This window comes from Anguilla rostrata, chromosome 17, assembly GCF_018555375.3.
Source record: "Anguilla rostrata isolate EN2019 chromosome 17, ASM1855537v3, whole genome shotgun sequence".
Taxonomy (NCBI): domain Eukaryota; kingdom Metazoa; phylum Chordata; class Actinopteri; order Anguilliformes; family Anguillidae; genus Anguilla; species Anguilla rostrata.
In genome coordinates, this window is record NC_057949.1 from 22,006,310 (window position 1) to 22,020,896 (window position 14,587).

At 53.4% G+C, this 14,587-nt stretch overlaps 1 protein-coding gene across 4 annotated transcripts in view; it reads left to right on the forward strand.

The window, feature by feature from the left end:
- LOC135244184 (ubiquitin carboxyl-terminal hydrolase 22-like) overlaps positions 1-14,587 on the forward strand; it is a 34,308-nt gene that overhangs the window by 8,647 nt on the left and 11,074 nt on the right. For all 4 annotated transcript variants that reach the window (XM_064316444.1, XM_064316446.1, XM_064316445.1 and 1 more), the window contains one exon: positions 12,560-12,692. In XM_064316444.1, the coding sequence (XP_064172514.1) occupies positions 12,560-12,692 (133 nt within the window). The remainder of the gene's footprint in view (positions 1-12,559; positions 12,693-14,587) is intronic.

Genomic DNA, 14,587 nt, shown 5'->3' on the forward strand with positions numbered 1-14,587 from the left:
CACGTCCTCCCTGCCCTCTGCTTCAGACAGGCCCCTGGGTACACGTCCTCCCTGCCCTCTGCTTCAGACAGGCCCCTGGGTACACATCCTCCCTGTCCTCTGCTTCAGACAGGCCCCTGGGTATACCTCCTCCCTGCCCTCTGCTTCAGACAGGCCCCTGGGTACACATCCTCCCTGTCCTCTGCTTCAGACAGGCCCCTGGGTACACATCTTCCCTGTCCTCTGCTTCAGACAGGCCCCTGGGTACACATCCTCCCTGCCCACTGCTTCAGACAGGCCCCTGGGTACACGTCCTCGTGTCCTCTGCTTCAGACAGGCCCCTGGGTCGCGCGCGGTCTGGAGCGCGATGACATTGTCACCGCCGCCGCTTTGTCTTTGATTGGCAGGCCGGGGCAAAGGGGGCGGGGATGGGGGAGGGGGCTGAAAGGGATCCCGCGCAGCGGTGCGGAGTTCTCTCCTCCGTCTGCCGGTTTCCACGGAGACCTTGCCGCCTCCCGCGGCAGATGGCCCGGTGTTCCCGGGGGCTCCTCCCCTCCCCGCCGCGGCATTGAGGCCCGATCTGTCACGCCTGTCCGACCGCCGGCCCTGCCGAGCTGTGTGTGTGTGTGAGTGTGTGTGTGCGCGTGCGTGTGTGTGTGCGCGTGTGTGCGTCTGTGACTGTGAGTGAGTGTGTGTATTTGTGTGCGTGTGTGTGTGCGTGACTGTGTGTGTGTGTGTGTGTGTGACTGTGAGTGAGTATGTGTGCTTGTGTGTGCGCGCGTGCGTGTGTGTGTGCGTGTGCGCGTGTGTGTGTGTGTGTGCGCGTGTGTGCGTCTGTGACTGTGCGTGAGTGTGTGTATTTGTGTGCGTGACTGTGTGTGAGTGTGCGTTCGTGTGTGTGTGTGTGTGTGTGACTGTGACTGTGAGTGAGTGTGTGTGCTTGTGTGTGTGTGTGTGACTGTGACTGTGAGTGAGTATGTGTGTTTGTGTGTGTGCGTGTGTGTGTGTGTGTGTGTGTGTGCGCGCACTTGTGTGTGTGTGTGCGTGCATGTGCACCTGCGTGTGTAGTCGCTGGCTCTCTGGTAGTACTGTGTGGACTGTAGGGTAATGAATAGTTGCTGGCTCTCCTGTAGTACTGTGTGGACTGTAGGGTAATAAATAGTTGCTGGCTCTCCTGTAGTACTGTGTGGACTGTAGGGTAATAAATAGTTGCTGGCTCTCCTGTAGTACTGTGTGGACTGTAGGGTAATAAATAGTTGCTGGCTCTCCTGTAGTACTGTGTGGCCAGGTGGGTGGAAGAGCCCCTATTTTTTCTCTGATTTACCCCAGTAGCTCAGAGTGGTTCCCTCCCTGTCAGGGTGGAGCTGGGTGGGTGGCCTGGGGCTAACCGTGGCCTGTGAACCTGATCCTTGGTTACGGAGGTAGGCTACACCTGCAGCGTGTATTACAGCACACGGTGCCGCTTTAATGTGTGTGAGTCTGCTCTGTCTCTCAGCCTTTCTTCTGTGAAGAAGGAAAATCAGAGGATGAGTGTAGGTTCAGACAGAGCTGTCCTCCCTCGCAGTTCTGCCGAAACCGTTTCATCTGGAGAATCAACAAAAAAAAAACACATTTGATGTTGAGCAGTTTTCTTTCCAAAAGTTGAGACTAAAGGACTATGTTTTGTACACACTGGAATGTGTTAAAGCATTTCTAACTAATGCGTTCATGGTCCCTACATTATTATAACGGATGGTTATCGATGGGTCCATCTTTATTCGTTTATTAGAAAGGAACAGAAGAACGCAGTCAATCGGAGGAGGATGGAATAGTGAATGGAACGGGGCCGTTTCCTGTCGGAGGGTTTGGGGCCGTTTCCTGTCGGAGGGCGTGGGGCCGTTTCCTGTCAAAGCGTGCCGGGCCGTTTCCTGTCGGAGGGTTCGGGGCCGTTTCCTGTCGGAGCGTCTGGGCTCTGAAGGACCGTGAGGCGAGGGCGGGTGTGAGACTGAGTGCACCTGTCCCCCAGGCCCTTCTGGGGACAAAAACAGAAAGGTTCCGTTCTGACCTTGGTGGGACTTTGGTCCACGCGTGGAATGCGAATCAGAGTGTCTGTGAAGCTGAGACGCGGGGGCGAGCGCGTCGAGCGGTTCTGCCGCTCTGAACAGAAGAAGTGAGCCGCTGGCGTCCCGGGTTTGGTGAGCTCATCCCGCGCCCCCCCCCCCCCCCCTCGCTCGGTCAGAACGTTCGTCTGTTTCACAAAACCGTTCCCTCTTTTATTTCTTCTCCTCTTACACAAGGTGTCTTGTGTAATATGGAGGTGAGGGGGAGCTAATGGCGGGTTTTTGCCCTGAGGGGGCGGGTGGTGTATGAGCACTGTGTGCGTGCGTGCGTGCGTTCGTGTGTCTGTGTGTCCGAGTGTGTGTACGTGCGTGTTGCTGTGATCGGGAGTGTGATTAGCATGTCCAGGTGAAATGCATCTCAGCTCGCCTCCTGGGTTGTGAGCTGTTAGCAGGGCAGATGTGGCACTTGATAGGGAGCTGGTCGAAACTGGCTCTCCACATCTGACAGTCTAATCACCCCCGCCTGCATCCGATTGGCTGCTCAACCGTCGCAGCCCCTCCCCTCTGATCCCCTGGGGTGCCACTGCACAAATGCTGCTGCTGTGTTTTTTTTCATTCTTTGTAGTGAGTTGTAGTTTGAATTATTGTGGTTTTCCAAATGGTAAGTTCTAGTTGCTGTTATAGGTGAAATGATTGTTTGTTGTTTGCTTGACCCGGTGAACCTCATTCAGACAGGAGCAACTTTACTACTGTGAAGCTGAGGTCTTTCCTTAATTACCTGCTGCAGCTGAGGCCAGAGCGGTAGCGCCCCCTCCTGGTCCACCCTGATGGCCCCAGCTCCCTGACGCGGTGCTCCGGTCAGAGCCGAGGACCAGCTGCTGAGCCGCGGCATTCGCTGAGACCAGCGACGGTCACTGCCTGTCACAGCGGGCCAGGAGCCACGCCCCTCCCACAGTCCGATGCTCCGCCCACTGCTTTCCTCTAACAGTATAGAAAAGGGCCAGCTCTGCTGGACCCCCCCCGCCCCCCCTCAAAATTCACACGCTCCGTACCGTGGCGCTCCTGGTTTCGCCTGCAGTGGCTGATGGGATGGCGAGCCGCGGTTTCACAGCCCAGGAATCCCCGAGGTCGGGAGCCCCTCCTCTCTTACCCATCGTCGGCCGCGACGCTCAGATCCCGACACGTTTAATCACGTCTTAATACCCCCCTGGTGCCGGCGGAGTTGGCGGCGGCCCTGTAGAGGGAACAATTAAAGCAAATTGAGCGACGGCGGGAAAATCCCGCGTTGGGGGAGCGCTGCGGAAAAAACCGAGCGCTCCCAAGATCCTCCCTTCCAGCGCTGCGCTAACCACTGCCGAGCGAGCGGCTAATTAATCTGCACCGGCCCGCCTGCCGCTCCCTCTCCTCCTCTCTGCTTTCGGGCCGGCACCTCGGGCGCTTCTGTCGGCGGCCGGGTCCCCGACCCCCGCGTTTGAGGTTGGGGGGGGGGGGGTCACATGGGATTGGACGAGCGAGGAAGGGGCGGTGAGGAAGTGGAGGGACCCCGCCCTGCAACAGGCAGCTTAGTGGATATCCTTTCCTCAAGGTTTGTCTTTTCTTTTCTTTTGGAATTCTACAGGGTAGTTTTGACTGGAGGAAGTTTTGTTAGCGCTTAGCCAATGGCCTTTTTTTTCGAGAGAACGTGGGCAGGGGAACATGAGCAGATTTGGCATTCTGTACAGGGGCTTGGCTGCTGGCGGCTGATTGGCTGCTGGCGGCTGATTGGCTGTTCGGCGGCTGTCTGGGGGCTGATTGGCTGCAGCGGTGTTGTGAGAAGGCCCGCAGGCTCCCGTGGTTACGGCGTACAGCCGGGGTTAAATCGCGGCTCCACCGCTACGCGGAATCCACAGGCGCTTCCCGTACAGCTTCCACTTTTGATTTTTTTTCCGCTTTACACCCCCCCCCCACCCCCCCCCCCCGCATGCCGGTGAATTCCGCCGGAGGCGGTGGTGTCAGTCACTGCCTCAGATCCGGATTGATATTCCGTGGGTACCCTGTGTGCTGAGCCTGTAAAGTGCTCTGCTTTGGCTCCTTAAAGATGTGCTCAAATCTGCCCCTGGTGGCCAGTAGCGCTGCTGTTTTTCCAGTTCTACCCGATTGGTTAATTGATTAATGTCGCTGATTGGCCGGTCGTCACACTCTCCCAGGTCTTATCCTGTCCCTGACTCAGGGAGGGCGGGGGCGGGGCCGGGGGCAGATTTGAGCGTTCCTGCTTTGTGACCAGTGGTGAAGCCACTTTGAAGCTTGCTGCACATGAACACAGCTGTGCAGCTAGCCGCTGGGCTAGTCCTTTGTGATTTGTTCATGAGTTTATTTTTTATTGTGGGCTGTCATGTGTTTTAATAATAATAAATAATAATAATGATAGATCAGTGGATAAAGAACATTTATAGCACAGTTCTGTGAAAGCTGTAGAAGTGATTAATGTGGGGAGCTGAAAGTATTCGGTGGATGGCGTCATTTGGCGTCATGGTTTTGCCATCTGCGGCGAAGCGCTGTAATTGGCTCAAATCTTTTTGGGGTGCAGTTTGGGAGGAGTGGGTGGTGTGGGGGTAGTTCATGGAGCCTCTCAGTTTTTGATGTGGCGTCAACATGAAGTGCCCCGCCCTCAGCGCAGTGAAGGTCTGGCTCTGCGCAGTGACATTTAACGAGCAGGGCTGCATGCTACGAGCACTGCTTCCCAAGGTGAAGGACATGCGTTGGGTTGAATTTAGCACAGAGGTGTGGGAATGTGGAGTTTATTAGCCCTTATATAGGCCTACCAAGCGGAAAGCGTGCATAGTGCAGAAGCTTCTCTTTAAAGCCTGCTTGCTTTGTGCATTTTTCATAAGGTATTCATTATTTACAGTTATTTATGAACGCTTGAATGGGCTGAGCTGCAGCTTGAATATGGGAGAAGCTTTTACATGTACTTAGCCTGCATTTCACATTTTTATGTTTCAGCTTTCAGTTGTTTTTTGTTTTGCAAGCCGCTTTATAAATGTGGAGAAGGAAGTGAGAAAAGCGTTTGCGTTCGCGGGTAGCGGCCCTGTTTAAATACACTTGAGCAGTTCAGGAAGTGAGAGATTGAGGGGCAGAGGATGGATGGATGGATGGATGGATGAGTGGGTGGGTGTAGAGCCCAGCGTTTCTCTTCTTTGCTGCAGATTAAAGGTGTATGACATCACTGGCGGAATCACACAGCCAGGCGCACGTCAGGATGTGTGAGGTCACATGGCCGGAGGGAGGGATGAGCCACTCATTCAGCCCCTAGTGCATGATGGGAAAGGAGAGAGGAAAAAGATGGGAGGAGAGTGGAATTTGGCTTGCAGACTGTCTCATTCACATGCACACGCATACACACACACACACACACACACACACACGGGTTTGTGGTACCACAGTTGGATAGAAATAGTAAAACTTTTCCGCTGTCTGTCCCCTTCCTCTTTCAGTTCTCTGTTGCCTGCTCTCGCCCTCCATCAGCTCCTCTCTCTCTCTCTCTCTCCCCCCCGCCCCCTCCCTCCCTCCCTCCCTGTGTCAGGGCCTTGTCACAGTTAGCAGTTGTTTTTGATTTCAGTGTGCGACGCAGACAGGCTGAATTCTCTCTGTCCGTCAGCTCCAGTCGTCTGCCTTTATCCTCCTCCCTGTCCTCCCCTGTTGCCTCCTCTCTTCCCCTTCTGCCTCCTCTCTTCCTCCTCTCTTCCCCTTGAGGAGCAGGAGCATTCTGCTCCTGCTCCCCAACCTCCTGCTCCTGTTCCTCAGCCTCCTGCTCCTGTTCCTCTGCCTCCTGCTCCTGTTCCTCTGCCTCCTGCTCCTGTTCCTCTGCCTCCTGCTTCCTGTAGAGCTCGGCTCAGTTTCATTCATCACTGATTCCTCTTTCCTTGTAAAGCTTCCTTTAGTCTTAACCTGAGACTTGCTTTTCTCTCTCTTCCCTCTGCCTTGTACCCCTGTTTCTCTCTCTGTTTCTCTCTCTCTCTCTCTCTCTGTTTCTCTCTCTGTTTCTCTCTCTGTTTCTCTCTCTCTCTCTCTCTCTCTGATTCTTTCTGCTTCTCTCTCTGATTCTCTCTCTGATTCTTTCTGCTTCTCTCTCTGATTCTCTCTCTGATTCTCTCTCTGATTCTCTCTGTTTCTCTCTCTGATTCTCTCTGTTTCTACCTCTGATTCTTTCTGCTTCTCTCTCTGATTCTCTCTCTGTCTCTCTCTGATTCACTTTCTGATTCTCTCTGATCCTCCTCCACCCGGTTAGTGCTATTCCTTTCTGTTGAGTCATTGAGAATCAGTCAGTGTGGGTGCGTGCGTTTGTGTGTGTGTGTGTGTGTGTGTGCGTGCGAGTGTGCGTGTGCGTGCGCGTGCGCGTGTGTGTGTGAGTGTGTGTGAGAGTGCGTGTGCGCGTGTGAGTGTGCGTGTGTGAGTGTGAGTGTGCGTGTGCGTGTGTGTGTGTGTGCGTGTGCGTGTGTGAGTGTGTGTGTGTGTGTGAGTGTGAGTGCGTGTGTGTGTGTGTGTGTGTGAGTGTGAGTGCGTGTGTGTGTGTGTGAGTGTGAGTGTGAGTGTGTGTGTGTGAGAGTGTGTGTGTGTGAGTGTGTGTGTGTGTGTGTGTGTGTGTGCGAGTATGAGTGATTGTCATGCTGATGTGTGTGATTCCGTTTGATCTGCTGGGGCTCGGGGCCACCCCACATTTGGCCCCACCCCTGCGTGCCCCGGGACTCTCGTTTCTCCTCCCTCTTTCTCTTCCCCGCCTCGTTTCTCCTCCCTCTTTCTCTTCCCCGCCTCGTTTCTCCTCCCCCTTTCTCTTCCCGTCTCGTTTCTCCTCCCTCTTTCTCTTCCCCGCCTCGTTTCTCCTCCCTCTTTCTCTTCCCCGCCTCGTTTCTCCTCCCTCTTTCTCTTCCCCGCCTCGTTTCTCCTCCCTCTTTCTCTTCCCCGCCTCGTTTCCACGCGTGTCCTGCAGGAGCGGCGTCCGCTCTGCGACCGTGCGAGCCGCTCTGTGACGGCTGTGTCCCGGAGCGCACAGCGCCGTCCTCGCCCCGCTGAGCCGCGCTATGCAGACGCGCTTTCTGTCAGTCCAGCGTCCGGAGGCGCCAGAGATATTAAAAAGAAGAGGGGGCAGAGAGAGAGGACGGGGCGGGGTCGGGCGAAGAGAGAGCGGAGAGGGGGAGGAGGAAAGGGGTCGTGCTTGTTTGGTGATTCTCCGCCTCCCGCGCCCGTTCTCTCCCGCGCCGGTTTGGCGGCTGATTAGATGTGAAATGGCACATTCGTGATTCATCCCTTATGTAAGAGGGGGGGTTTTTTTTGGCTCGCCCTGTGGCCCGATGCCTTCTCAGCTCGCTGGCGGTCACGTGGACGCTGTTTCGGGCCGCTCTCTTTGGCCCGTGGGAGGCGTCGCTGTCAAACGTGCTGTAGCTGCACCCTGACAGGTGACCGTCCAATCAGAATCTTACCTGGACTGCTTCAGGTAATCCATCTGTGTAAACGGGTGCTGTGCGAGTTGCGGAAGTCGCTCTGGATAAGAGCGGCCGCTAAATGGCGGTAAGGTAAGAACGGATGGCGATTTTTTGCACGCGCCCCCCGGCGTTCACGTCTGTGGCTCCCTCGTGTGCGGCTGGATTCGCATGAATCGCCGCCATTGGTCACGGAGACAGAGGGCACTGTGTCCCTGATGAGCGATGGATCTTCACTGCTCCCCTGACGGACCGAACCTGAACCAAAAGCCGGAGCGCGGCAGCCTTGCTCGTGAGACGGGCTGCAGAACGCTCTTCCGTGTCTCGAGCTGCTTCTCCGCGGCGCGTTTTCTGTTCCGCAGCCCCTCCAGCGACGTTGACGCCATGTGCAGGTTGCTCATTGGCCGATCCCCCGTTCCAAGCGTCCTGCCCTCTCCGGGTACGCTGTAAGTACCGTTGGAGGGTGAGCTGGGGACGAAGGGGGTGGGTGAGGTTGCAGGGGCGCCTTGCGGGGTGCTGAACCTAGCGGGACACGGTGCCGATGCGGCGAATGGGGAAAGAGGCGGAGGAACGGGGCTGGAGGGCGGGGCTTGCTCTGTCATGACGGCAGGCTGTTTGCAGGGACTCCCCTCACTGCAGAGCCACACAGATTAGGCAGTTAGGGTTAGGAGGCACGGGCAGGTGCGAGGGGCGGTGTTAGGGTTAGGAGGCACAAGCAGGTGTGAGGGGCGGTGTTAGGGTTAGGAGGCACAGGCTGGTGCGAGGGGCAGTGTTAGGGTTAGGAGGCACGGGCAGGTGTGAGGAGCAGTGTTAGGGTTAGGAGGCCCAGGCAGGCGTGAGGGGCAGTGTTAGGGTTAGGAGGCACGGGCAGGTGTGAGGGGCGGTGTTAGGGTTAGGAGGCACATAAAGGTGTGAGGGGCGGTGTTAGGGTTAGGAGGCACAGGCTGGTGTGAGGAGCAGTGTTAGGGTTAGGAGGCATAGGCAGGTGTGAGGGGCGGTGTTAGGGTTAGGAGGCACGGGCAGGTGTGAGGGGCAGTGTTAGGGTTTGGAAGTGCTTTTCTGTGCGGTGGTTTTCTCTGCACAGGTGGAACGTCTCTGAAGTCCTGTCATGTGTTTCTTCCACACATGAACTCCGCCAGCCGGCTTCTCTAATTAGTTCTGCCTCCTGGCTGACGAATTGTGCTAATTAGCAAATACGGGTGATTGAAACAACACACTGGGCGAGAGTTTTACTTTCTGAATCTGGATTTTCCACCTCAGGATGTCTGACACACACACACACACACACACACACAGGCACACACACACAGACGAGACACATATCCACGAGCACGCCAAGAACAAGCACCGCAACCTCGGTAAGAACACGCACACACACACACACACACACACATGCACACTCACGAACACATGCACACACACACACACACACACACACATGCACACTCACGAACACATGCACACACACACACACACACACACTCACGCACACACACACACACACACACACAGTTTGCCTGTTCACCACTGTCGTATTCCAGAGTGCTGTTCAGGGGTCTGTGCTTGTGCTTTGAGTCCCAGCTCTTGCATTGGCCTGAGGTGCCTTTGCGTAGATGCTTCACATGAACATGGAGGTGTAGAAATGGATGAATGAGGAAAGTATCAGTGTGTGCCCACTGCCCTGGTGCTGAGCCCTGGAGTGTCCCAGAACGTGTCCCCTGGAGCGAAGGCGTTTATCCTCTTCCTCCTCCTCCTCCTCCTGGCTCTCAGTTGTGGGGTTGCAGCAGGTGTGGTCTCGCGTTTGTGTGCGGGCGGGTGTCAGTCAGAAGTGTGAGTGTGAGTGTGAGTGTGAGTGTGAGTGTGTGTGTGTGTGAGTGTGAGTGTGTGTGTGTGTGAGTCTGAGTGTGTGTGTGTGTGTGAGTGTGAGTGTGTGTGTGTGTGAGTCTGAGTGTGTGTGTGAGTGTGAGTGTGTGTACCCGCGCAAGCCCGTCTGTGTCCTCATTTGTTGTTGTCTGTGTACCAGTATCTATTCTGAAGCTGATGCGTCTTGTCTGTGAGTGAGAGATTGTGTGTGTGTGTGTGCGCGTGCGTGCGTGCGCGTGCGTGTGTGCGCGTGCGTGCGTGCATTAGAGCTTGTCCCTCGGTTTGCAGCAGGTATAGCAGGGCTTTGTTCGCCTGGTGCCTCTCTCTCGCTCTCTCTCTCTCTCTCTCTCTCACAGCCGCTGAGTCATGTAGCAGACTCTCACTCCGAGGGCGGAATGACTGCTGTGGTTTGGTTTCACTTTCTCTCTTTCCCTCAATGCCCGTCTTTCTCTAACACTACCGCTTGCTTTTCTGTCCCTTTCTCTCGTCTGTTTCCGATTGGCTTTCCGCATTCTCTCTTCATCCCTTTCTCTGCCTTCCTCTTTCCATGCTTGTTATGCATCTCTCTCTCTCTCTCTCTCAGTGGTTAGTAACACAGGTACTGCTGCAGTAGACTCCTCTCTCCTGTAATCGTGACTAACTCTGCCTTTTTAGTCCAGGCTTTGGCTGGGTGTTGGGCTGAATGTGGGTGGACTACATTTGGAGCTTAAAAATAGACTGTGAAAATGGCAAGTCCTGGTTAGTGTTGCCAGCCTGCCTGAGAGCACGGACAGGCACACTGTCGTCCTGAACACTGTTCCCCCTGCGTCCTGAACACCGCACCCCTGTGTCCTGAACACCGCCCCCAGCATCCTAAAAACCATACCGCTGCATCCGGAACACCACCCCCCCCCCCCTGCGTCCTGAACACCGCCCCCCTGCGTCCTGAACACCGCCCCCCTGCGTCCTGAACACCGCACCCCTGCGTCCTGAACACCGCCCCCCCCCGCATCCTGAAAACCATTCCCCTGCATCCAGAACACCGCCCCCCCTGTCCTGAATGCAGTTCCTCCGGGTATTTTGAACGCAGCCCCTCTGTGCTCTGAACGCAGCCCCACTGGATCCTGAACGCCGCCCCCCTGTGTCCTGAACACTGTTCCCCCTGCGTCCTGAACGCCATTCCCCCGGGCATCCTGAACGCTGCCGCCCCAGTGGAGGATGGTGGTGACGGTTCTGGTGACAGACGGGGGCCCTGCCCCTCTCTGCTGTGACCCGGTGGGCTCGGCGTGGGCTCTGCGCTCTTACAGTGCCTGCCAAAGGCCTGGAGTAGTGGAGTAAAGAGTGACTGAGCGCGCTCATAGACCGCCTATCCTGACAGGGCAGTTACAGCGAGGAGGGGGTGTTTTGATGGTGATAATTGTTCCTGCCAGGAGCAGAGAGTTCTCCATGAGCTTCCTCGCTCTTAGGAGGAGGAGGAAGAGGAGGAGGAAGAGGGTGGTGGTGGTGGTGATTGCATCAGTGGCAGGGCTCCCTGCCGTAAGCGTGGTGCAGCCTGTATTTGACCTGCTGATTTGTTTCAGTGAGAGATCCACAGGAAATGTGTTGGAGGTACAGGAAGGGAGCGTGCGCTTTGCTAACGGTCACTGCGTGTCTGTCACTGATGGGGCGAGGAGTTTGCTGTCCTGTGGAGTCATTTTCTGTCTGTCTATCGGCATGAATGCAGCACTGACCTGCTCCTTAAAGCCTAACAGGCCCCAGTCTGCTGCAGTACTGACCTGCCCCTTAAAGCCTAACAGGCCCCAGTCTGCTGCAGTACTGACCTGCCCCTTAAAGCCTAACAGGCCCCAGTCTGCTGCAGTACTGATCTGCCCCTTAAAGCCTAACAGGCCCCAGTCTGCTGCAGTACTGACCTGCCCCTTAAAGCCTAACAGGCCCCAGTCTCCTGCAGTACTGACATTCAGTGTTTGTTTCTGGACACTGCAGCTGTGGAAGTTCAGCATTCCAGCTGTTTTTAGCATCTTGTTTATGTCTCTGGCACACACACACACGTACATGCACACAGACAGACACACACAGACACACAGGCACCAGGGGTAATCTCAGACAGTTAAAGAGTAGGAGATGTGTGGGTGTATACACACACATGCATACAGTACATGCACACACAGACACACAGGCACCAGAGGTAATCTCAGACAGAGTAGGAAACATGCGCGGGAGCACGCTCGCGCACACACACACACACACACACACACACACATTTTCATACCTAGAGTATCATGTTCCTCCACAGGAATGTCTGCCTCACTTGCCCTTGTGCTTCTTAACCATACTAACCATAACCCTTTCAGATCCCTCTCTTTTCCTCCCTCCCTCAGTCTCTCTCTTCCTTTCTCCTCCCTCTCTTTCTCCCTCTCTCCCCCATTCCCTCCTTCTCTCTTTCCCTCTCTCTTCCTCTCTTCCTGTCCTTCTCTCTCCTTTTATCCTTCTGTTGTCCCTCTCCCTCCATCCTCCTTCTATCTTCCCTCTTTCCCTCCTGCCTTCCCTCTCTCTCCTCGCCCCTCTCCCTCCTCATTCCCTCACTCCCTCTCTTTTCTTCTCTCTCCCTCCCTCTCTCCCTCCCTGTGAAGCCACTGCTCTTTCTGAGGCTCAGCTTGCAGCATCTGGGAGAGGGAGAGGATACGGAGGGGATTGGGGTAGCGAGTAGGACAGAGAGAGAGAAAGGACGGAGCGAGAGGGAGGTATGGAAAAGGAGGCAGTCGTAGGTTAGATGGAGAGGAACTGTACTGTTACTACATGTTCCGCTGCTTTCTTGCGCTGTATGTACTACTTGTTTAAAAAAATTTTTAAATAATTAAAAGGAGGGAGTGGGAAAAAAGCTGGTATGTGGTTCCCAGAGGAGAGAGGGATTTAGAAGGAAGGGTTATAAGATGGAAGGAATATGGAATGTGAATGTAAAGCAGGGCCAGAGAGAGGGTGGAAAGGAAAAGTGCTCTGACCTCTCACCCCGTTCTCACACGCAGCCATTTGATCACCTGACCAGGCTGTCATAAGAGAACGCTGGCTGAACAGGATGAGCCAATCACGGGCTCTCGTATCAGTAGTCTCTCATCCTCTCCCTCTGTTTCTCTCTCTATCTCACTCTCTCTCCCTCTGTCTCTCTCTCTCTGGTTATTGTTCTATTTTTCTCCTTTCTGATGTCTCTTGCACGTGTTTCCCCCTCCTCTCTGTCGCCCTCTGCAGGCCAAGTCGTGTATGTGTCACATGTGCGGCGCCCACCTCAGCCGGCTCCACTCCTGCCTGTACTGCGTCTTCTTCGGCTGCTTCACCAAGAAGCACATCCACGAGCACGCCAAGAACAAGCGCCACAACCTGGGTAAGGACACACACACACACACACGCCAAGAACAAGCGCCACAACCTGGGTAAGGACACACACACATGCCAAGAACAAGCGCCACAACCTGGGTAAGGACACACACACACACACACACACACACACACACATGCCAAGAACAAGTGCCACAACCTGGGTAAGGACACACACACACACACACACACATGCCAGAACAAGCGCCACAACCTGGGTAAGGACCACACACACACACACAACAACACACAACATGCCATATACATGCAACCTGGGTAAGGACACACAGACACTCTGAGGCCATGAGGGGGCGGGGCAAGGCTGGACCTCGTTTAGAGAGGACCAGTCCTCTCCCGGAACAGCAGAGACCAGGGTTTAATTAGCTCCTGTGCATTAATCAGGTGTGCTGGGGAGGGTTGGGAGGCGTGGGGGCGGGTGGTGTGAACATGAAATTACCATTATTACTGAGAGAGTGGGTGTATAAACACTAATAATGTACCCTATTATTACTGAGAGAGTGGGTGTATAAACACTAATAATGTACCCTATTATTACTGAGACAGTGGGTGTATAAACACTAATAATGTACCCTATTATTACTGAGAGTGTGAGTGTATAAACACTAATAATGTACCCTATTATTACTGAGAGAGTGGGTGTATAAACACTAATAATGTACCCTATTATTACTGAGAGTGTGAGTGTATAAACACTAATAATGTACCCTATTATTACTGAGAGTGTGAGTGTATAAACACTAATAATGTACCCTATTATTACTGAGAGTGTGAGTGTATAAACACTAATAATGTACCCTATTATTACTGAGAGAGTGGGTGTATAAACACTAATAATGTACCCTATTATTACTGAGACAGTGGGTGTATAAACACTAATAATGTACCCTATTATTACTGAGAGAGTGGGTGTATAAACACTAATAATGTACCCTATTATTACTGAGAGAGTGAGTGTATAAACACTAATAATGTACCCTATTATTACTGAGACAGTGGGTGTATAAACACTAATAATGTACCCTATTATTACTGAGAGTGGTGTATAAACACTAATAGTGTACCCTATTATTACTGAGAAGTGGTGTATAAACACTAATAATGTACCCTATTATTACTGAGAGAGTGAGTGTATAAACACTAATAATGTACCCTATTATTACTGAGAGAGTGGGTGTATAAACACTAATAATGTACCCTATTATTACTGAGAGAGTGAGTGTATAAACACTAATAATGTACCCTATTATTACTGAGAGAGTGGGTGTATAAACACTAATAATGTACCCTATTATTACTGAGAGAGTGGGTGTATAAACACTAATAATGTACCCTATTATTACTGAGAGTGAGTGTATAAACACTAATAATGTACCCTATTATTACTGAGAGAGTGGGTGTATAAACACTAATAATGTACCCTATTATTACTGAGAGAGTGGGTGTATAAACACTAATAATGTACCCTATTATTACTGAGAGAGTGGGTGTATAAACACTAATAATGTACCCTATTATTACTGAGAGAGTGGGTGTATAAACACTAATAATGTACCCTATTATTACTGAGAGAGTGGAGTATAAACACTAATAATGTACCCTATTATTACTGAGAGATGGTGACAACACAATATCACACTATGTATACTGCACAATCTAGACACACGGTCACAGTCACGTGTACACACACGCACGCACGCACACACAAACGCGCACACACACACACACACACACACGCACACACACACACACGCACACACACACACCCACACACACACACACACACACACACACACACGCACGCACACACACACGCACACACTGAAAGTGGGCGGCTGTGTGACTTTAAGGGCTAGCTCCGTGTCTGGGGAAGATGTCTGCCGG